General features: G+C 42.3%; 1 protein-coding gene across 1 annotated transcript; it reads right to left on the bottom strand.

Moving 5' to 3' along the window:
- Positions 1–23878, bottom strand: LOC119116353 (pleckstrin homology domain-containing family G member 3; the record flags this gene model as incomplete). The annotated part of the gene is made up of 19 exons (XM_037241668.1): positions 1–1371; positions 1478–2801; positions 3175–3282; positions 3930–4247; positions 4576–4586; positions 5272–5304; positions 5415–5516; positions 5628–5658; positions 5750–5836; positions 6062–6154; positions 6294–6476; positions 6542–6673; positions 6752–6902; positions 6974–7020; positions 7098–7167; positions 7995–8095; positions 9804–10330; positions 18065–18132; positions 23796–23878. Coding segments are annotated over 19 exons (4116 nt in total), but the record flags the coding sequence as incomplete, so codon positions are not given.
- Between the last annotated feature and the right edge of the window lie 479 nt (positions 23879–24357).

Genomic DNA, 24357 nt, shown 5'->3' with positions numbered 1-24357 from the left:
TACAGATAGAATAAAAGTTTATTCATGAACTCAGTCTCATCAAAGACTTCCTCAGACAGATTTGTACTCCATACGTCATGACAATACTGTATGTGCATCAGTCCATGACATCAGTGACCGGCGGCCACGCGCTATTTCTGTTTTTAATGCAAATATGGCAAAGTTCAAGTAGTCTTTCTGGAATAGAAAGCTTTCAAAAGGAGTTTATACACTAAAGTCGCGATTTACATGCCAACGTTTGCCCCCAAATACAGCTTCATAAATATTACTCAATAAAAATAGAAATTGGAGGAAAATAATAAAGCTCCAGTGATGCATGAAAACAGCTGTCAGTCAAAGTGACTGCTGTCACATTTTAAGGTTTTTTTTTTTTTTACATTTATAGCCAACAAAAGAAACTCTTTGGTGTGCGGTCAGCTTAGTTGAGGTAATCTTCCCACATCTGCTTGTTGTTATGCTTTAATAATTAGTATAGTTTAATTGCCAACATTGAGTGACAACTAAACAAAAGCTTATCTAGTAATGATACCAATCAGGGGACTGTTGACACACTTACATCCGATGAGTTAGGAAAAGTCCCAAATGTACAAATATTGCAACAAACTTCTTTTTAAAGACATCGTTTCCCACATTGCATGGACCAATAACATCCCTTCCCGAATGGTGCGTCCAATGCGGACTGCACAACACTGACCAAAAGTTCCCTCTTAGTAAAGATAAACAGTTAACACGTTGATGAGCTGGTGCTTAAACTCTGGAACTTCTCCCGTAAACTTTTCACCAGATTACTTTCTGACGTCTTGGCTGAACTCGTTGCAGCCGACTTGCCGGGACATTGTGAGCTGTCCTCCAGTTGCTGGTCTCCTTCTGCGAAGACGCTGCATTGCGCGGCGGTCAGAGACGCCAGACTGCTAGGACGGCAGGTCCGCACGGGTTCCTGCAAGTTCTGCACTTCATGGAGTGGCAGGGAACCAAGCATGTGCTCCAGCGAGCTCCACCTGCACAGTAGTTTGGACCGGGGGCGAGGCCAGTCTTGATCTCCCCTCTCCTTGTACCAAGTCTCGGGTTGTGCCGCCGGACATTGCGTCGGGTCTTTATGAGAGTCTGTGTGAGAGCAGCAATTGCACTTGGCCGGAGAACATTCCAGCAAGCTGTTTGAGGAATCAGCATCCGGTTGGCTGGGGTTGTATTTGGAGCAAAGCTCTTGTACGTCAGGCCAGTGGAAGTTCTCCAATTGAGGGCTTTGCGGATCGGTCAGCGTGCTGCGGGAGCTGGCCGCAGAAGATGGAGTCTGGACCGGACTCGGTGTATTCACCTCGTGGATGACCATCTGGTCACAAGCATTCAAGGGCAGTCTTAGGTTGGGTTTACCTGCACACATTAAATACAAAACACATTGTAGAGCACATGTTTGAAGTCCGCTAAGTTGTTTAAATAAAATAAAATAAATAAATAAATAAAGGCATCTTCCATTTACTTTTTTTCTTGACCTTCTCCTCAAGGACAGCAGGCATGCTCTTGAATCCTTGTTGACTGGAAGCTTCCCGGTTCCTCTGCCAGACCATCGGTCTGTTATTTTTGATGCGCTGGCTGTACTGACGAGCCAGTTGGAACACTTTGTTCTTCATCTTGCCCATGTCCTGCAAGATCTGGTCTTCGTCAACGCTGGCTCTGAAGCTAATGAGCCTGGGGAGCTGGACCAGACCTTGAGTCATAGAGGTTCTACGCTGCTTGCAGTCTCGAGCGGAGTCTTTTAGTAGAACATCTGAACCTTCGGACGAGGGACTTGTTTCTTCTAGAATCAGGGATGGTTGCTTTCGGAGTTTACATTCTGAGGAGTCCAAACACTCAAAGGGATTTTTCTCCTCTTCTCCAGTCTGCTGGACTTCCTCCTCTGACTCCATGTCTTGCCAGACTTTGATCATCTCCGATGAAGGTCGGAAGTCTTCATCTGTGGTAGAAGAATCAGTGACACTTGGAGATCGAGCCTTCACTTCCTCTGATCTCTGTCGTTCAGCCTTTTGCTCAATGTCTGCGTTTGGGTTCTTTTCTAAGCCCGGAAGGTCAAAGACTGACCAAGAAGTAGGTCTGTAACGGGAGAGGACTTTCCTGTGGACTGGGACGGCGGCGTGCTGGTCGGGAATATTGTTAAGCTGCCTACTCAACTGCCTGACCAGACCTGCTGGAATGTAGGAGAGACTTTCCCTGCGCTTGATGCTGAAGTTGGCGTCTTGGTGCTCGGCATGCTCATAGTATCTTCTGATCTTGTGGATCAGGAGGAGATCCTGTTTGGAGAGAGTGGAACGACGTTCCCCCTCAACGGGGACGGGTTCACAAACGGTCTCAGGGGTCACCTGCAGCTCAGGAGGTGATACAGTGGGCGACTTTTCTTCAGAGTCCGTGCAGGTGGAGGGGCTTATGAAGACTTCATTGGGTGTTAAAGGTGAGGAGCAAGCCAGGGAGCCCAGATCCTCAGAGACCAGGCTGCTCCGCCTGGGCAAGCCAGTGATGAAGCGTTCGGCGATTACACTCGCTTGAGCCAACACGGAGCACGGTAGGATTCTCTTATTCCCGGCCACCACTTCCTCTTCCTCCTCCTCCGAGAGCTCGCCGCTCATCAGCGCACTCGTTTCCTCCACTTGAAGACCAGACGAGTCGCTTTCCCCCTCCGCTTCTTCACCGGTTTCTCTAGAAGTCTCAGCCGACTCCGGAGTGACGGCCTCTAGCGATGACTCGGACTGTTGACGGATGTTTTCTACTTGAGAGACGCAGTCCGAAGGGTGCGGCTCGTCCAAATGGACCTGAAATATGACAAATAGGTTTGCCTTAGAGATGCAATTCGACATCGAAAGCAGATCGAAGCACTCTGCACTGGCCATTATCTTCATGGACCATTTCAAAGCCAACTAAACAGTCAAAATGAAAGGAACGGACGGTTAAGCGCTGCAGTTCGACACAGAATTTCATCAAGTCAAGTCAAGTCAAGTCTATTTATATAGCCCTAAATCACAGACAAGTCTCAAAGGGCTTCACATGTACCCAATTCTAACTGCCACATGATTTAAATGGGCCTGATGTTCTCGTCTATCTATTGTAGATAGATTGTCTATGTATTGATGAATGAGTTGACACTTATTCACTGAGCCAGTATGAATAGAAGAAGGGGAAAAGGACCTGTTTTGTCTCAGCCGCATCTCTCTGGCTTTCTTCATGGCTGTGTGTTTCTTGAGTCTCCTTTCTCAGCGTGTCGGTCAGCTGAGCGGTATCGCCGGCTTCATCATCCTGAAAGAGTCCACACATTTCAGTTTGAATCTTTTCAAAATGTAGGCAGGGCTCAGCAGAAGAATTATTGTTGTCGGCGACACTTGATATTGAATCAAGTAGCCTTTTATAAGAACTCAAGCCTTCCAAAACAACAACATAATCAGAGCCCATTGTGCTATAACAATGGAGGTGATTATGAAAACTCTGACGGGAAAATGTTTATCAAAGACGAATCATTTAATAAGCTGGCTGCATTCATCTTTGAAGTCAAGCAGAACACATTCAGTCAACGGTCGTGATGCAAATGAAGACACGAGTTTCATTGAAAACTAGTCATGAAACGCAGCCCGTTGACAACGGCACCAGACAGGAAAACACACCAACGGATGCAGAGAAAGGCCCATGCAAACAAAGAACATGACCTGCGTGTTGCACCTCCGCGGCTCACAGCTAGCATGTGAGCACGTCAGCCCACAAGAACACAACCTGACTCATTCATTGTGCAAGGCGCACATGCAGCTGTTAGTGGGATGCGTACGTACATACATACATACATACAGACAGAGTAGGACGGGGGTCGGCGTGGGAGAGCGGTCGAGAGGTGCGCAGAGCAAACGCAACGAAGCGGGGAACCGGGAAAGCCGTGGGTGGCTGGAAACCCTCACCGTTGTGAAGTGAGAAGAAAGCAAAGCCCGGGCTTGATAGTGCCAGCAGGAGATGGCTGCCAACACGGAGCTGGCAAAGTCGGCTACCTGGTCGTCCCCCATCAGTAAATCCTCCTTGAAACTGTCCCCCTCCTCATCTTCCTGTTTTTGCTGTTCTGTCATCGGCAGCTTCGGACCCCCCTCATGAGGCGAGGAGGGCACTTCTGCCGGTGTGGAACTTAGCTGCTGTGTGGCATCCTCCGCAGCAGGCCTCTCACCCTCGGTTAGACCGGAAGCCTGAGGCCTGTCCCCCAGTAGGGCGCTCTCACTCTCGGCATGCTGCGAGTGACGGCACACAGAAGGACAACACTTGGGATTGGGAATCATTAAGCTGCTTTGCTTTCTGATGAGATATCATTTGGTTGCAGTACGTTCTGTGAAAAATTGTTCTGGCAAAGATTTTTTATTTGATAGGGACAGTGTACATTTCTGTAGATGCACCAGACTTAGCCAATTGGCTATTAAATCAATAATTAATTTTATTATTATTATTAATTTGATTATAATTACTTTTATTATAACTTTTATTATTATTATTACCAGTATTATTTTAACATTAGTATTTCAACCGAGTGCAAACATTCGAGAAAACATTTCCAGCACTTACCTTCAAAACATCTGTAAGGAGAGCGAAGAGAAAACAGAGAAGCAGTAATTAACAAATGACCATGTTCCGATTTTCCCAAATTCAATATTTCATGCGCAAATAAGCCGTGTAACACATGCATCTTGTGCAATTATAGCCCAGGCGCAAGCAGCCGGCCAGTGGTTAGTCTGGCCCAGACTCACGGGAGGCCTTGTGATTAGATAAAAGTCAATTACAAAACATCCTTCTCTCAAAGTGAACATGATGCAATTATCCAGGTTGTGATGGCCAACTCCCTCATTGAGATGGCAAGGTTGACATGAAAATGATATCTTCAATACATCGGGAACAATAGACTATATAACCCCGGGACACGAATACGACGGCTCGCTCGTTCATAATGAACAATTAGGACAAATGTGAGCAGATCCGAAGCCAAGGCTGAATTTGCCTGTTGAAAAGAGCTTGCGGAGGAGAGAGCCTTGCACCGATGCCATTTAATTAAACTTCATTAGGCCAGTGGAGTGGGAGTGTGTCTTTTGATCTGGTTAGCGACCATCTTTGAGTGCGAACAAAGCAGATCTGCAATTTGAAAAGCTCTCGTACGATTATAACCATCGCCTTGGTTAGATTGCTTTCTGGGCCCGGAGACAAAATGTGCATGTAACAGAGCGACTTCAATACATTTGACAAATATGATGTAAACAATTTACTGACCTTTCGTATTTTTTATGATTTGTTTAGCAGGTTCTAAAACAGATGGGAGGGAGGGGGTCAATTAATGCCATTCCCAAACAAATATACAGTTGGGGTTGTATGCGGCTTGCTGGATACAAAATGGAGTCCAAAAATATTTGTACCTGAACTCCTCCGGCCATTCCATCCTGCAAGATGGATGTCACTCGACTGGTACGAATCTGCTCTCTTTACCCTCTCTGGGCTACAGTGGTACTTCCCAACACCTAAGTCGGGAAAAAGATGGTCACTAAACTCATTTGACTTCACAATAACAATTTCTTTACAAGATGAATAGAATGTAAATTAACATGACACCATTTTATAATCACACTCACAATTCGAATTGTCCACGATAGCTTCTTTTGCCTGAAATATGAGCAGATTTAGAGAGTTTTGTCAAAAAATGGTTGGAAAGAAACAAAGTTATACAGTACAGTGAATGGACATTGTTGTGAACCTTTGGCGGAACAATGGCGTTGTGGTTCTCCAGAATGAGCCTCTTGATGTGATGGGCCCAGAGACGCTTCTCTTCTACAGATTTGGCCTACGACAACAACAACAAGCCCTTGTCCGTGTTATTAAAGATACAGATGACGCATGCTGGCCCGACAAAACAAAACACAATGCAGCCTACTCGCAGCATCCGAAAGTAAAGCATACATTTTATTACCGCGATGATTCTAAAAAAAATAAGGTTGATGAAATAAGTGAACACATAGCCCTGTTTTTAACTATAATAATAAACAATTGAGGGACAGTTCACGTTTACCTGCACGGTATGGGGCTGCTTGGGATGCTTGAAGTGGATAACACTGAAAAGCAGAGGATCCTTTGCACTGTCAAGTAGCATCAAGGTGGAGCACTAAAAATCACAATATTAGGAAAGAATAAGGGTCCAGTTAGCCCAATATGTTAATTAAACCTGCTGAAAATAATCAATAAAGGTGCATTTTTGTTCCTTATAAAATCTAATTAACAATAATTAAAAAAACAAAACATACAGAGATATGAGTCTTGTAGACATAGTGCTCTCCTCTTCTTTTAGTAATGAGCAGCATCTTTTCAAAAAGGAAGAGCGTCCGACTGTTCTTTGCCCGCAGGACATGAAAGGTGCCTTCCAGCACCAGCTCGCCGTAAGTGGTCAGGTCAGGACCCTTCCAGTTGATCAAAAGGGACTGGATCTCCTGCACAGGACAACAACTGCATTAACAATCTTCTCACGTTACTGCGTTTCGTCATCGTAGCAAACCTGCACTCTGACGGCGTGCTCGTGTTTCCTCTTCATGTCGTTGATGTACCAGGCCACCCCTGTCATGGTGTCTATGGCCTCTTGGATCACCTCGTAGCCGTCCTCGTCTGGGCCAAAGTGCTTTGCAATTTCCTTTCATTGCCAAAAAACAGATGAAGGACATTGTGGTTGGCTCTTCATAAGTAGGCACAACTGAGGAATATGATTTACCTGAAGCAGCAGGTGATATTTTAGGATCCTCTGCACGGGTTTGAGAAGGAAAGAACCCAACGGGAGAGAACGCTTCAGAAAAGCCTGACGATCCTTGAAGAACTTTGCCAGGGTTTTGCTCCTCATGCAGTCAGTTAGTGCCGCGACTGAACTAGAGGATTGTAAAAACATGTTTGTCATGACGCTGATGTGAATCATAATATCTATTTTTGCAGCTCTTACTTTGGATAGTTGGTGCAATACTGGGTGTAGATCTCAAAATATTCACTCTGGGGGAACCAAAGAGCAACATGACGTGTGCGTTTGTCCATTTCTTGAAAAATATGAGGAGGATAAGAACGCTCACCTTCTCGACAAAGCATTGGGCGATGGCCACAGGGTCGTTGTCACACATGTCCAAGGACTGCAGCAACTCACTGTAAGAGATGCAACAGAGCATAAAATGATCAATAATGAAATACATGAGTGCCTATTGACAATAAAGTACTCCATATTTTAAAAGACCACGTTATAACATTTCTTGCCACTAGTAGGCAGTGCAGACTGTAAAATAGCTGAATTGCTGTGGAGCTGAGTCCAGCCAGGTTGAAGTTCATTTGAAACTAAAAAGCAGAATCCATCCCAACAATTATCACAACTGTTAGGAATTACAAAACACTCACGCATTTTTTTCTTTTCAGGAATGTAAGTAAATAAATACAATTTGGATACTCTATGACAATGTGAATTGAACTGCATAGTGTGAAATGCTTGGATATACATTTTCATCTTCAATGAAAATACATTTATTAAGTCATAGTAAGTTTTAAAACTTGTGGTATAATATCCAGAATAAACTATGTAACATCATCAGGAAATTTTGAAAAACAAACTAAAAAAAAATTAATGTATATAGTTTTTAAATTTGCAAATGTAACTGTGATGCAAGTGGAATTTACTTTAACAAAAAATGGTAAGACTCATAACAAACACAAATATTTTTTTTAAATCCTACACTTCTCTGGCTTCTCTGGAATTACCAGAGTCGCGCCTCACTATGGGAGGAATGTTAATGTGTGTTTTGGCAAGCGGCAGGGTCAGCAATGGCCACCAGCTGACGTAAATCGCAGTTACTGCTTTTAGTGCCCATTTGGAGTCACTGGGTGGAATATCAAACATGAAATAAAAGCTTTCAGAGTAAAATCAGGCAATGTAAAAAATAATAATAATACAAGTCAGTATAGTTATGGAGGAGAGAATTTACCTGTTGAATTCATAGATGTCCTCAATATTTCCAAACAGAGCACACACTTGCTCTGGGCGCATGGGCAGGTTGCTCGTATCGATAATGTGAGCCAAATAGTCCTGGAAAAAAGTAGTGAGATGGAGTCACATTGCAATTCTACGATTAATTCACATTATTTTGGAATCTGACCAGGGAAGTCTAATCCCGACCCTTGCAATTTTATACCACTAGAGGTCGCAAGGATGTGCATGTTTTATATAGCTTACTTTAAAGAAGTACTAGAATCAGTTGTTATTATTACAATTTAATGTATTTATTTAAATTTAGATATCATGGAAAATTTTTCCTTCTTTGTGATCTGACCTTTCAAACTGATTTGCTCCATTTATTTATAGGCTATGCTGATTGACACAGTATAAACAACCATTGCCCATATCGCATATCTATTGAATTCTTTCCAGGGCAGATGAAAAAAATCTCACATCCGCAGGAGCCCAAAATGCCAACATCCGGCTGACTATACGCTCCATCATGCAAAGTTACACACTCACGTGTCATACAAACAAGTAGCAGGGGATGTGGACAAGAGGCAAACTAGCACACTCTGACAACCAGATGTGCCCAAAAAAAGACAAAACAGTCGATCCAATGCAGTCCGCCACTTACAACTGAAAGAACGACACAGCATTCCTGCACGATGAGAGCAGCGCACACGTGACCTTTCGCAAAATGTGGGAGATAGGGAGGCTCGGTCAGCAACGAGCGGCGATCAAAAATACTTTTTATTACAACTTGAGCCTGTGGGCGACACTGTTAAAGGGATCCTCACATTCCTGTCTATATAATGTCAGGTATGACGGTTTGTGGGTGGCTAAAGCCAGGTGTTGGGGGTGTATTTGGCTGTGTGGGACCATCTGGGTCAAACAGCTGTTCTCTCCACTCCCACTGAATGTGGGCCGTTGAGAACGAGAGGCATGTGAGCCAGTGATAAAACAATATCTAAAGAGAGCGGATGGACACAGTTTCGACAGTGCGTCATATCAAGACGGTGCTTTGATGAGGTCGTGGAATGAAGTCTCTCACTTCTTTGCTTCATTTGAGCTTCACGATAAAATAACTTAAGGCAGCGATGTAATTACAAAAAGGTCAGTGGCAGCGGATACATCTGTACAAGAACATGTTTTCACATTGTAGCTTGTGGAAAACCCCGCGGGTCTCCGTGTTTGTGTTGGCTGGAAAAGTTCTTGTACAGCCGCGGCCAGACCAGGCATGTCAAATGAGCGACGAGGAGGTCATGATTTGAAGTGGCTTTGTCAGAAGTTCGACGCCAGTGTGGCTTGAGACAAGGTGAGGAAAGACGCTTGTTGGTTTACAGCCAACGTTTTTCAGAAATGCCTCAAATGTTAAACACATTAGTAGCAGAGGATTGTCTGACAGCTAAGTGCTCCTGTTTCTATACTACAAACATAGTTGAAGCCAAAAGAGGTTTTCCTTTCGTCAAGTTGTTTGAATGCTTTGTTGAGTGGGAAAATCTTTTTTTTTTTTTTTTTTTTTTTGCAAATCACCACAGCTCAACTGTGATGTTCTTGTTTCCAAAGGGAGGCTTGGGAAGTGAAAGACCTGCATTGTGTTTAAACAACAAATAGGAGCATACTCACTGCAATGTAAATAAAACGCGCTAAGGTTTTGACCGAGCCATTGACTGGAACAATAACAGCAGTTGCCAAATGTCAGATCAAACGAGATTTTACTTGCAATAGACAATAATTGCCTAATTGTGGACATAAAGTCATAGCTCTAAGTTCTTCCAAAGAACAGTTGACTCACCTCTACAATGCTGCGCAGATCTTTGACATACATGCGCTCCGTTTCGATGATCTCCATGACAACTCGGTCCACGTGGGTCAGTTTCGGGTTGGGCGCCATCGTTTCCGTGACGACAGGTGAAGCCGGGTTATGAAGGATCTGTGCACTTCTCCTGTTGGCGGTGGCGTTATTGTTATTCCACTGGTTAAGCATTAGGTGCGGCTTCCATAGTCTGCTGAACCCCGCCAGGCCGGGACTCTGCTCTCTTGTGTGTTCTACAGCGCTTTCAGCCGGGCTCAGCTCCAAGTCGATGTCCTCCTCGCTCGGTATAGGTGGTGTGCAGGAGGAAGGGAGGGTGACGGTGCTCCCAAAAAGGCTGTGACTGTCACGGGACGATCCAGAAGACAAGGTGGACACGAGACTTACTGGACGTTGGCCTTCTCCATCCAGTGGATCGGCACATAGTTGATGGTAACAGTCTGATTCTAAATCTGCATTTCTTTGTTCATGGTCTCCAGCGGAGAGGGGCGAGGGTAACCGAGGATATTCTATATGGAGGAGAGGAACACATAAAAAAGGGGATGTCATTAGGGAAATCTCACTTTTTTTTTCAAAATCTTTTCAGCCCCATTTGTATTTTTTGGAATATCTCTAAAGACAGACCTACTTGTGAAAATTTCCAGGAAGAAAAGGAAAAACTTTTTAGGTGACACAAAACTTCTTGTGTCATTGTGAGATCTGAGTATGTCTCTTGAGGCTTATACAAAGACTTTTCTTTGGCTTTTTAAATTTCTTGCAATAGATGGTTCAGTATTTCCCGAGTTGAGTTCCTTCATCTAGGGCAACTCGACAGGAACAGATGACCATTGCTTCAAAAACTAGGTTTTTGTTTTTGCCCATAGCAGGAAAGGCCAAATCCAGTGGATAAAAAAAAAAAAAAAAAAAAAGACAAAAAGTAAAAAGTCAAGACACCCCTTTTCAGATGCCATGTAAAGAGACCAAATAGCAAAACCCAGCAATGTGACTGATGAGATGAAAATAGCCAAACGGAACTGGGAGCTTTATTTACATACCCTTTTAGACTGCATTGAAATTCTCAAGAAATACCCTACATATTGAGTTTCCCATCCTCCTCGGCCAGGCCCAGGAGGATTTTTCCTCACATTGCATCCAAAATATACCATGGAACGCAGTGGTACTCAGTTGCCATTGTAAAGAGAGTTCAATTTCCTGAAGTATTTGCAGGGTTCAAAGAGGTCAAAGCTATTTTATGCTACACAACATAAGTAAGTCTCTGTCAATGTATTTCGAATAAAGCTACAATTGTGAAGTGAAACGGTTCAGGTAAAGTCCATTGCCAAGTGGGGACGGTGAGGGTAATTTGGTGCTGATCGCTCACAGATGTGGCTCACGTTGTCATCGTGAAACCCGCTCACCTACATCTGTGTTGACAAGTTAGGATAAATGTTCATCATTAGCTGTGCATCATGGAAAGTCTTAACCATTAAGCCCGAGAGAAAATTTACTCTCAGCCAACATATCCACTCGACTGAAACTACATCTTGGATTGTTCTTGACGCAAAACAAGCCAGATATTTCACACGAGAGCAGACAAATGCTGTCAAGTAAATTTGACAGTTGAATGATGACCTTCCAGTTTATTCACATGCATGCACATCTGGCACCCTTCTATTTTCCATGACTCAGTCCTGAGCTGAAAAGAGACTTGTTGCTCTGTCTACTTGCTCCACTATGCACGCTAAGGGATCCAAAGCAATGCAGTGTGAGAAATAGTGGGGGGAGATGACCACTGTTTAAGCTCTGTGTAAAACTAGTACATCGAAGGTGCAAAAAAAAAAAAAGGGAAGGGCAAAGGTGAGCTATTACATACCAATTTGAATAAACCCAGCAGCTTCCTTTACCAAGTCACTCTTATGAGCGGTGCCATTGGGCATGGCCCAATATAATATTCGAAGACCATTATAACCAAAAGGAAAAAATGCTTTTGCAGTTTCAACCATAGTTCACTTAAGATCTGAGCTCATACCACACCTTTGACGAACCACAAGAGATAGGCTTGAATTATCTGTGACTGACACTACTTCACTATGTTTCCCCTTCAACAAGGCCACGGCGGAGCACTCGGCCAGTGCGATCCAATGCAAAAGTGGTTTAATCCTTCATTATTTGTGATATTTGGTGAGGTCTTCACCGAGGAGGCATGTCGTCTCGAGTCTCTTTAACATCTGCAAACAATCGCTGTTAAGCTCAGCAGGACACATTGACAAGGCCAGAACTATTACAGTGTCACTCCTGTCATGTGTGTGCTACTAAACTGTATGCTATTAAGTTAAAGTTTAAACAGAACCACGACGACACCCATCGGTTTGTGGGCTTTTCGTTTGTGTGCAAAGTCTGCATTATGGCTTTTATGTGTTTGGAATGGGACACAAACACAACTGGATCTAGTCTTCTGGTCATTGGATGAAAGTATTCTTCATAAGAAATTTAAACACACATAAGATATATTTTCTCCCATTCATTTACAGTTTAAGAATAAGGAAGACAGATTATGCTCTGAAAGCTTTAAAAAAAAAAAACAGACCACAATTTTTGTAGAGTGTAGAAGCTCATTTGTGGCTGCCACATAATTAACTAAGTCAAGACTGCAGTGACAGGCACGTATTTGGATGACATTCATAACAGCCCTCAAACTCCCAGAGAGAAGTTTTTCAGTGAGTTTTACACTTAAGAAACTTCACTTAATGTTTTCCCTAAGTTACTCCTATTGTATTAAATTTGAGCAACTGTTCATCTACAGTTGTAGCTTAAAGTCTAATCAATGTACCCAAAAGTGAAGTTGATGCCACAAGCATGATTTTCCTCTTTAACAAAAATCTTTTGGGTGTTAGCCGTCAAATATAGTTGAACAATAAAATCCTTGTTTGGACTTGTGAATGATGATTAAAAATGAGGTGTTTCGGGACGAGACATTTACTCACTAAGGAGCTTGATGATAAATCGGTCCACCCTTTGTAATGTAAAGTCTAGGCTAGTCCTTATCTGACAAGCAATGCACATGGTTCACATGCTCTGATGTCATAATGGTGATTCCGGGGATGAACAAGACTACTGACAGCCATAAAAGCACATAGCAATTAACTTTTCTAAAAAGGCGCAGTCACTGGAATGACAAAAATGATTAACTTCTCTTTAAGGCTCAGAGAACATTCCCTTATATAGAAAATCTGGTTTACGGACTATCAGAGGGCCTACCTTACTGGAAGAAACCTCAAGTGTCATGAATATTCCAACCATAACATTCCTTGAAATGATCTGGAATGTATCAGCGCAAATAGTTGCGAATATGGATCGCAACAATGGGGAAAGGATAAGGCATGGCATGCCACTACGAAACTTTGTGCAGGTTGCAAAATCTCGAGAGGATATGACTCATGTTGCCAACAATGATGCATGCAAACAAGCATCGTTGCAACATCGCCTGCTTATTTATTGTACATTCGTCTCTCGTAGCGCAATAGAATTACCAAGACGCTATTCAGTGTTGCGTAATACAATGCGAAAGTGCATAAGAGTCGAAAAACAATGCAGGCTCCAAAGGTTAAATGGCAAGCATTGCTAGCAGACAATACTAATTACATATTTGAAATAGCTCCATGTAGTTATAATGTTCTTGTGCGTGATGATGTCACAGACAGGAATAATGAGAAGAACCAAAACAAAAAAAGGGCAACATTTCAAAGCCAATGATGCTTACTTATTAAATCTTGCCCATTCCCGCCAAGACCAGACTGATGAGTGAGAATAAAGGGCCGCCTTTCCCAGCAATGACAAGCATTTATAACTTTTGTGAATCACAAACATGGAATTGCTGATTACATCTTTCCACTATCTCTGCTTGATACAAAATTGTAAATCCTGCTATTGACAAACTGTGGGCGGTCAAAACAACAAATGAATCACATTCCGCTCCATCGTATATTCGTCATTAAATTATTACACACTATGTTTAAAGGCAAATAATGAGCAGTGATGTAAAAAAAAAATACTTATTTTGATTTTAGATTTGGGTAAGCTGGCGCCGAGATTGATTTGCATGCAGAACTCACCAATCGGGGTCATTTCGCGTGCATTTGTATGGTTGGATTGTTTTCTTACCAGATTGAGCTTCATGACCCAAGACTGGTTGAGTTCACGCAGAGTTTGATTACTGTGGTCACACTTGACTACATGACCTGCACCAAGAGGGAAAACGAGCTAGACTTGAATTAGACTGGTCAAATGATTGTTTTATCATCTGGTTCCTTGATACATTCTTGGCACTGTCAAATCGTGTTTCCGGAGACAGATCTGTCGAATTTATTTCTTCTTCTAGTAATTCCTACATGCATTTTTTACCTCTTCACCCAAAAAAACATCAGTTTGAAGAACAGTCTTATTCAATCTGGGCTTGTACTGAATCTGTATTAGTTCAACAGATTCTCACCTGCAGCAGGAACGAATGTAAAAAAAAACGTGGAAACTTCTCTCACAAACAAGGAAACGATTCCTATCTTATAAAAAGACAACCTTCCCTAACTTGATTTATTTATTTTTTTCCACTGACACAACACGCGAGCCTGTCATTCTTACTGATTGAACTTTATAATCTTTCACGCTCCAATAAAATGAAGCTTTTCCTTGCGCCTATGTGTTTCCTTCTTCAATCCCCCCACACCTAACAATTGCAAGTCTGATCCCCTTGGGAAAAGCTCCTTCCAACCTAGTAATGTGAATGGCTACTCCACATGAGGGCAAGGAGGCTGCATTCTCGGATAAGACCCAGAGGTGTTTGCAGACCATTATCAAACAGCATGAGCCTAAATGGCAGGAATTATACAAGACCCAGATTAGTTTACGATACCAGAATGGAGGGAGGAATTCAGGTCACGTTTTTTTTTTTTTTTGGGTGCTCTGAATATATACCGTAAAAGTTCTATTCAAATTCTACCAGCATTTGCCTCACAAGCAGATTTAATGTTAATAATTAGCCCAAAGGTGAGTAAATAAATGGCAGTGGAGAGCAGAATACACACGTTCAACCTGCATTCCAAAGTGACACTCAAGGTCAAAATGCTGGGCTGGGAAACATTTTGCCAATTTGGATGTTTTTACAAGTAAAATGATCTGAACTCTTTGTAGTAAATATATTTTGTTATGTTTAAGAAGGCGATTGGCAAAACGGGAAAATTAGATTATATTAACAGTCATACACACAAACAAGTACAACGTGGGAGTTTTGAGAAATTTCTCATCAGGGCAGATTTGTCAGTCTTCCAAGCACGAAAAGCTCCCATTTAATCCGGTAAAACTCCCGTGTGCTCGGCCCCAGCCCTGAAAGAATCCAGCCATGCCAAGCAACCTCAGCGTATTGGCATGTGATGATCCACTTTGGAAACCCCTTCATCGACTTTGCCCCCCCCTCCACCACCACCAACAAGAATGCTTCAGGCATTTACATACTCAGCCAGTCCTCAATCTATTCAACACTCACGTTTCCTTCCACATCTGGGCTTGATGGCGGCTTGAAGTCCACTGTAAACGTTAGCACCAGTTTGCTGATCTACAAGCACACTGCTGTCGTGTTAGCACCTCTCCAGAGTGTGCAGCTGTGCTAAGTGCGGAGAGGAAGAATATCATTTGCTTCACACCGAGCCGTTAATCACGTGCAGGGTTGTAAAAGGTGCGAAGTAGTTTATTCAGCGGTTTAGGTATCCGCGCGGACCGATGAGGAATTTAACGTCAGTGACCCATATCTTTTATCAGAACAACGCTGACCCCTGATAAGGCAGAATAATAATGCCAGGTAGTGGCAATTCTCCTCTGCTTGCTTCCTCAAGTGAATAAACAAAGAAAAGAGCAGAAAACTGTCCAACATGTGGAACACATTCGAGCCACTTATTAAAACTTTGATAATGAACAACTGTGGCCCATTTCAATGGATCAGATTATTACTAATTTTACTTTTTAAAAAAAGTGTGGTTTGCTCTTGTACTGGGGGGAATGCGATCAAGTCATGAAATAAAATTGTAGAAAACAGATCCATGAAGTCTCTTTTTCAAAGATAATTGCCTTGTCATAACAGGTTCCACTATAAATGTTGGACTAATAATCTCATTTAATCCATGCAATTGCTTAGAACATAAACCAACAAAAAGTGATACAGGCTGATTTGATTGAGGTTCTTGCAAAAATCAGAGCAGAAAGCCTGTGACTAATGTGGCTAATCCAGTGGAAGACTTGTATAGTAGGAATGCTATTGTAGGGTGCAGTAAAACGATTTACAATGATATTTAAATGCAACGAGAGCCTGAGACAATATAGTGAGGTTGTAGCAGCAACACCAGGTATGCAATTATATACGGTGTAGATGCAACAACTTCAAAACTAAGTTAAACTCGTACAACTCAGCATTTTATCAAAGGTTATGTGAGGTTGCAGTTAGCAATTAAGCAGCAGTTAAAAAGTTCCTATCCAGCAAAGGTACTCTGTTAAAAAAAAATGTTGCTGCCATCATCCATCCACATCTCGATACCCACTGGGCTGGAAAAGCTGCAAAGAATGGAGATCATTGGCCCGTCCCCCAGAAGCCATTTAAAGCTGTACATTCTGCACACACAGCTACATTCCTGCCAGGGGGTAAGGATATCTGCGGGAGGGAGTCTTTATCTTTGAGCGAGCCGCCGCAGTGTCAAACTGACAGCTGAGATGTGCATCAAACTTTTGACACCATTTAAAATGATGGGCAGGATATTCCACCATAGTGTGTAAAGTTGCACTGAGGTGGAAAGTCTGAGGGCTTTTATGTTCCTGTCATCGAGCTGCTCTGGAAAAATAATCCATTGAGGTAACAAAGGGAATATCCGCCACTTGAAGGATGAAGATACTTGCCTTTAGGGTGGTTTTTTTTTTTGGGTGAAAACTCACAAAGGATTTTCAAGCATGCGGGTAGTGGAGGAAAAAGGACATCAACACAGCTCACTCACTTCATAAACCTTTGACCTTGCAGAGCAACTACAATTGGATGGTCACCACAATGTTTACCCAGACCACACTCCCATTCTGGTTTCACCATGTGCATTCCTTGTGTCCAGTAATCCACATTTGATCAGCAATCACACAAATATCATAATTAGTTGTTTCTAGAGGAGCAATGATTAATTGAATAATCAACAACTGATCCATTATTAAAGTAATATAATCAATTAATTGTTTAGATTTTTTTTTAAATGCAAGATCTTTGTATTGATTTGAAATAAAGCCTTTACTTTTACTTGGGCAAACTATTTTTCTGGCCAAATTAATACTAATAATAATAATTATTATTCATGTATGTTTTCTGCATCATCCATTTGAAATAATGTCCTATTTTTGAATAAAGGGGAGGAAATCAAAACTTTTTTTTTTTTAAATCTGATTCATTGATTAATCGACAAATTAATTGACAGATTGATTCTTTTTTTTTAATTTAATTCGTAGTGCCACTCTTTCGTCCTCCGTTATTGAACATCCACCTAGACAACAATAACAAGGAAGTTAAGTCACCCTAACATTCGTCCCAACTAGGTCAAATTAAATGTGAACAAGCTGCAAAATGCACCGCGGCATGAGCAGTACAACCAGTGCACCGTGTGTACTTTGGAAGAAAAACGAGTACTAAAGTGGATGACACACATTTCTTCCAGCCAAATGTTTCTTTGGTCCAAAGCTGAAGCAAAGAAAAGGGAACCATTGACACATTTGTAATCTCCAGCCAAAGAGGAAACCCAGCGCCGAATGTAGAGTTGAGGGGAGGCGTGGGGGGGGGTGAGGGACAGAACAGGCAAACAGACACAAAGAGGCCTTGTGTCAAAGCCGCGCCTCTGCGACTAATGATAACGAACACTAAAATAATATGTAATTCGAGTTGCCGCCCTCCATCCTTGTTTTTATCCCCTCCGTGCATGCAGCGTCATCAAACTATCTTAGCGGTCTGCGATTTGGACACATTCTGGTTTGATGTGTGCGAGGTTTGCAGCTGTATGGCGGAGTTTGGCAGAGATCCATAGATACACAAAGACGCTCTGAGCCAAACACGACTGTAGGAGGACCGCTCGCTCCAAGACATTACTTTGGTCTAATTCTTCCACTTGCAGCATTCTGGTTCTCCTACACAGATGAGGAACTAGACTGACAAATTCAAGCTTTTAGTATGAAGAAATTCAGAGATGCATTGAGCTTACCTTCCCCCATTGGGCCCTGGTGGAGAACAGAATGGGACCCTTCTGGCATGGCACTTAGGCCTTTGGAGCTGAAAAAGAAAACAAAGACACGTCATGTCTAGGCTTACTGTAAAGCAGAGAAATGGTGATCCTTCCTAGTATGGTCCTTAGATAAGCAGGTCTCATGTTTTGTTTTGTTTTTTCAATCATGCATCAGCAGCCCAGTGAAGTGAGGCCAAAGGGTTACTGGACCTTACAGTAAGTAAGGGGGGAATTCTTGTCATTCCCCTCTTTGGTGCTCTTGGCTTACACATGCCAACCACTTTGTAATGTATAGTGCAGCCTGGCTGGAGGCATGCGTGGTGGGAGGACTGTGATATGAGCTCATGCTAATCAGGAGAGAAAGTCAGTGCAGCGTTGGAAAGACGGGCTCTCCAGAAGAATAGTTTGGATGTGTCATTATGTAGTTCGAGTGCAGGGGTGTCAAACTCATTTTTCTCGCAGGCCGCATTGTCGTCATAGCTTCTTTCGGAGGGCCATTATGACTGTCAACCCAAATAAATGTCTGAGCACCTCATATTATGTACAGTAAAAGCTACAAAACAAACTGACAAATAACTCGTTTTCAAATCAGACGAGTAAAAACTGGTCAAATATTTAAAAAAAAATGATATTAAAAGTGGAGACAATTTGCAATTCTAGTAATGACACGAATTTGATGCACAATTTGTCTTTGCGGGCCACATAAAATGATGTGGCGGGCCGTATCTGGGCCCCGGGCCTTGAGTTTGACACGTGTGATGTAGTGTGTGTGGGGGGGTACCTTTTTTCACATCAGTGGCAGAGCCCAAAATAGTGATGCTAGCAAATTATATTAAGCAGAATTAAAATCTAAAAAAAAAAATTACACTTAAAAAAAGATCCGCTGAAATGGCCAATAAATCAAACAACATTGTCAACGCAAAAAACACTTCAAACTGAACAACAATCTAGTTAAAAAAAAAAAAAATCCTTTTATGTAGTTTTTTCTTTGTAGGACTCCGCTGAGATCAAAGATACACTCTGGTGTCATATTTTTCCAATTCCTCATGCTAGGAAGAGGTGTGTACCCTCAAAGCAAAACCACAGGCAAGTTCCTCTCTGGTTTCTTGCAGTAAATGAACATGGATCAGTGTGCATGAGAACTTGCTCATTTGTGATTCCAAGTGAGCCTGTGGCCTTTTACAACATCGCATTCTTAGGCCAGCAAGATCAGAGTAGCAGAAATTATTTGGGGATTAGGATTGTATTGTTCCATTTGCTTTCTCTGGCCACTGTGCCGATCTGACAGCCTAGCCAGCCGAGTGAGGCCATTGCCAAGAAGAGTGCCAATTAAGATGTGCAGGAATGCAGAGAGAAATGTCACAGAGCTAGACACGCAGAAAACTTGCAAGAAAGTAGATAATTGTATTTTTATTTTCAAATCTCTATGAATCAACACAAATGCAAATCATCACAACACAATTATTATAGTTGAGATTCACCTTTATCGTGGATTTATCGTGGATGAGATGGAATGATCCCAGCCACGCTGATGTCAGTACAGTACTGAGCTGCCTCAATAAGATTCTTTACAAATGCGGCCTATCCATACAGCCTTTGCTCCAACTTGGAGTTTGAAGTAGTGTGTTCGTTTGTGTGTAAGTTGCTCAAGTGGGCTTTACGTTTTGGTTGTAGGCTTTGAACTAGTCTCAGCCGAGTAATAAAATCCTAATAATCCCACCTACAATGACCTCCGAGCCCACCCCACTTACTATTGTCCAGACTATGCTAATCTTTCAATGGTCACTGGTAGGCTCTAAAAAAAGATTCGGAAAAATAAAATGTCAGGATTTGATTGAATGTCTTTACATCATGCCTTATCAAAGAGTGATAAATATCTAATACAGCCGATTAAAACCATCACTCGAAATAGTTTGGCCATGTGTATCGATTGATTGATTGAATATTTATTGATCCCCCGGGGTGGGGAAATTCAGGCCCCAGCAGTATCCATACCACAGAGTGGGTATACAAAAGACACACAGATGGCATGAGCGCAACTCAATAGGCTCTCATAAGGCTGCCACACAACGGCGCCACAAAGAAAGCCAGAAAGTGCTCAAGATAAAAGCCATCAAAGCTAAAAGACAAAGGAAAAAAAGTAACAGCGGCCAACCAGCACCCCTCAATACAAGAGAACACCCCAAAACACACAAAATAGCCTCCACGGGGTCCATAGACAGGTGTAAGGGCAGTCCAGTTCAACGGCGCCCAATGGACCGTGGTCGTGAATCGGTGAAAACATCACAAAGCAGGCAAACGTGTGAGCAGCGGCCTGGGCACCCAGTCGGGTGCAGATGCAGATGACCACGTGCAGATGGTCACCACGGGGCTAGCATGGCGAAAGTCGTTGGTTCCGACGAGCACGAGGGAGCGGACTCCCCACAGGGGTTGCGGCTGCAAGGCCAAGGCGAGGGACCCGGTCATCACTGGCCGGAAAAGCAGGAAGCCGTCGTAGAGTTACGCCGGTCTCGACCGATGATCCCGGTCCCAGGAAGAAAAATAAATATCCGATCCGAAGAGATACCGAGGTGCGGTAGAAGGCACCAGCATTGCCGAATGGACAAAAGCAGAATTAAACGACACATTAGATTCCACCTATTTCTGCTGACACATTGCAATTTCTTATTCTTGTTTTCCAAGGGAGGGGAGGTGACAGAATGTACAAAAGAAAAACAATCATACAGTCCACTATTCATGCAAGGTTGAGCACCTGTGCTTAAACTAGCTGCAATTCTTTTCAAATGGAGTGTTTGGTTCCCACAGCTGATGGATGCATTACCCGCAGCAAGGGAGTCAGCAATTTTCTCCCTTAATAGGAGACAGATGCAAGTCAAGCCATTCTGACGGTTATTAAACAAAAAAAGCACCAATGGATCACTTCTTCCTTGTTCCTCTAATTGCCAGCCGTCACACTAATTCAACGACTCGTTCAAGGGGACGGTAGAGACAACAAGCGCGGGTAAACAAGGACGGTGAACCATGACCTTTATAAAAAACTAAAAATAAAAATGTTAAAGTAAAAATAAAAATTAAAGTAAAAGTAAAAAGTAAAAATTTAAATTAAAAAAATAAAAATAAAATAAATTTAAAAAAGCATTGGCATCTGCAGTTTTTTTTTTTTTTTTTTAAGTTCACAGTCATCAAAGTTTAGTAGGTCTCTATGTACTGCTCTTCTTCTGTCCCTCTGACTGAGCCCCAATTAAAAGCCTGCTGCCAAAATGATGCACAAATGGGCACTTAATGATTGTTTGAAGCAACAATCAACTGCCCAAATTGACGTTTGGTCATGCAGAACAAGCTGATTGGAGAAATAAAAAAGCTAAAAATACTCCTGCTCTCTCAGGGATGAACTAACCGTGTCATGTTGCATTGGCTGTTTGCCCCAAAATGGCTTGAGAGACTCTTTGGGCATGACATAAACCCTCCTGGGATATCTTCAGTCAGACATGCTGGGGACAGACGAACAGGGACAACATCACTCAGGGACCTCTTCTGTAGAAAACAAATCCAACTAGGAGCCCACCAGCCAAATTATTATTTTGGCCCTGCCGCTATGTTTATCTTCCATGACCCTCCCTCTTGCCTCGTCTTCCTCGACAAGCAGCGCCGTCTTTTTCCCACATGACTCCTGCAGTTTATCCCCTTCCACACGGGCCTCAAGAGACTAACGACTTTCTATTCACAGGGGTAAACAATACACCCTGACACTCTCCCTTCATCTCAATCAAATCCTCACTTTCGAACAAAAGCACTGCCCACACAGACACAACAAATGAGGCACTTATTTGAATCCACTGCATTTTGGAGCACATGTTGCGGTGAGTGATGAACACCCCCACAGAGTACCATGAACACTACTGCCCAAATGCTTTAAAAAAAACACCCTCATCAAAATAGGCCTTAATGAGAGAATGATTGCTTCCCGTTGCGGTGAAAATGAACAAACATTATTTCAACATTCTGGGGTTAGTTTTTGTGTGCATTTTTCACACTTTTAAAACTTCCCCCATTCACACAAAGCTGCAAAAATTCCGGATCTTAAAAGACAATATAATTTGCATTCCGTACTGCTTTGTCTGTCCAGTCTCATCTAAAATCATATTATTTCAATAAGTGCACTACTCAATGAATTCTTTATTTAAATATCACATATGGAAAGAAAATTCAAGCCAATTTTTGTCCCTTAGGACAAGCAGTAGATGCACATTGCATATTACATATTACAGCTTGTTAAGTTATTTGCAAGTATGTGAGATTGGGAATCATTTAGAGAATCGAGTCGTTTATGTGAAACTGACCCCTTACTGCCCCCCCCCGCCCCACAAAGTTAGCACTTTTACTGACTTATTGTCATGTCAGCATGACCCAAGTCCCACATTGTTTGGAAATAAAGCTCAAGGCTGCTGAATAGTCTTCCGCCACACATTTTGAGCATTTATGGCATCTGCCTTCAAGTAAATGGCCAGACTAACAATATAAATATATAGACCTAACCTCCATATGGCCTGCTAAATCACTTACGGCACACACTCGGCCACTTTCAAACAAACAATGCTGTCACATGTTTGATTCAAATGTTTCCTTTGACTCTTGATCTGTAAACTTAGCTGGAAGTGGGAAAAGCTGCAACAGCATTAATCAAAACCATTATAAATGTGAAAAACATTCTGATGCAGTTTGCCTAAGAAAGTGTTCCATGCCAGATGTAAAGTCCAAGACACACTTGGGTAGTTTCCTGTCTAGACCACCTGGACGGTAGCTGCTAGGTGCATTGGGACAACACTTGTCCTTGAAATGATTGTGACATATTGTCTGCAAGGTCAAGTGGGGTCAAAGAGGAAGATGGAACTTTTCACTAGTAACAGATTGATTTTTGTTCCTTTATTCTTCAGCAGCTGGTCATTGACCATGCTCAGCTTTCATTTGAAATAGAAAGAAACTCGTGGAATCACACTGAGGCACTCATTAGAGGAGAACAATTGGCTTTGGCTGAGCTAAATGAGGACACCATGGGGGGTGAGTGAAAAGGAGGAAATGGCAAATGATTCAATGGCATCAAGCACCTTTTCTAATATAATGAACTTAAAAATGAAATAGAAAAATAAAAAGACAAGACAGAGTGAAGCAACTGTGCAAAGTTCACTTAACTGAAAGTGTCCAGTTCAAACACAAACATTGCTTATCTCAGTGAAACTGTACGCCCCCAAACTGACAAACGTTGGAATTGTGCAATTACACTCGCAAAAAAAAAAAAAATTCGATACAGTACAGACATTTACCATATATGTCAAAAAGTTTCACAGAGTCGCCGCTCGTCAGGAATGTGCTGCACCGTTGCTTACTGATCCAAAAAAGGCTCATGGCTAGAAAACAGTAGACTACACTGAAGTTTAGAATATATATTACATTATATCGTAACTTTGTGTTGAGGACGTAAGCGTTTCCAAACGTCCTCTTCAAAGTGATCAAACAAGCGAGTTTATGACGCGATTGACACGCTGTGTGGACGTTTAATATTTCTTACTAGAAGCAACCATTACCATCAACAATATCAACTACAGCCTCGAATCACTTTAATATCTGACGCAACTGTCAAATTGCATGCATCAAAACAAAAAATATTGTCAAATTAACAAAGATTACCGTGCGTTGAAAGCAGCCCACGTACCGAATTGTGCAATTTCTTGACTTCCGACGACGTTTTTCAAGGATTAAAAGTTTGCCTTTCTTTGAAAGAAAACCACTGGCACGCCGTTAATTCCTGGATTTCGACATGTTGCGCCCGCACATCTTCTGGCATGACTCTAACTCGCACAAATTGGAACTGTCTGAAGCGTATTATGTCTTGCAAGAGCAGCGGTCTAGCCGTTGCGTTCAGGTTATATCGGAAAGATCTAAACCAACGTGTGAAACGGTAGAAAAAAAGTCGACATTGGTGAGCTCAAGAGTATTCATTGGCTATGAAATAAATTATTTTAGATGTCTATTTGTAAATAAATACATATTTTAGGATTCATCCACAAAGCGACTGTAGATAGTCAAATATACGAGGACATAGAACACAGCAGAGTGACGACCGCTTTTAACATCTCCGTTGTATTTTCCTCCGTTGTATTTTCCTCCTAATAACTCGCATGCAATGCAAAAATAATAATCTATATTAGCCATGTACCTTACTTAATGCAATTTTGGTCCTTTACATTTATATATTAAACGCCAACCAAATTCGC

The sequence above is a fragment of the Syngnathus acus genome, chromosome 22 (genome assembly GCF_901709675.1).
Source record: "Syngnathus acus chromosome 22, fSynAcu1.2, whole genome shotgun sequence".
NCBI classification, from domain to species: Eukaryota; Metazoa; Chordata; class Actinopteri; order Syngnathiformes; family Syngnathidae; genus Syngnathus; species Syngnathus acus.
Note: the sequence above shows the minus strand (reverse complement) of the source record. Positions and strands in the feature narration are given on the sequence as shown.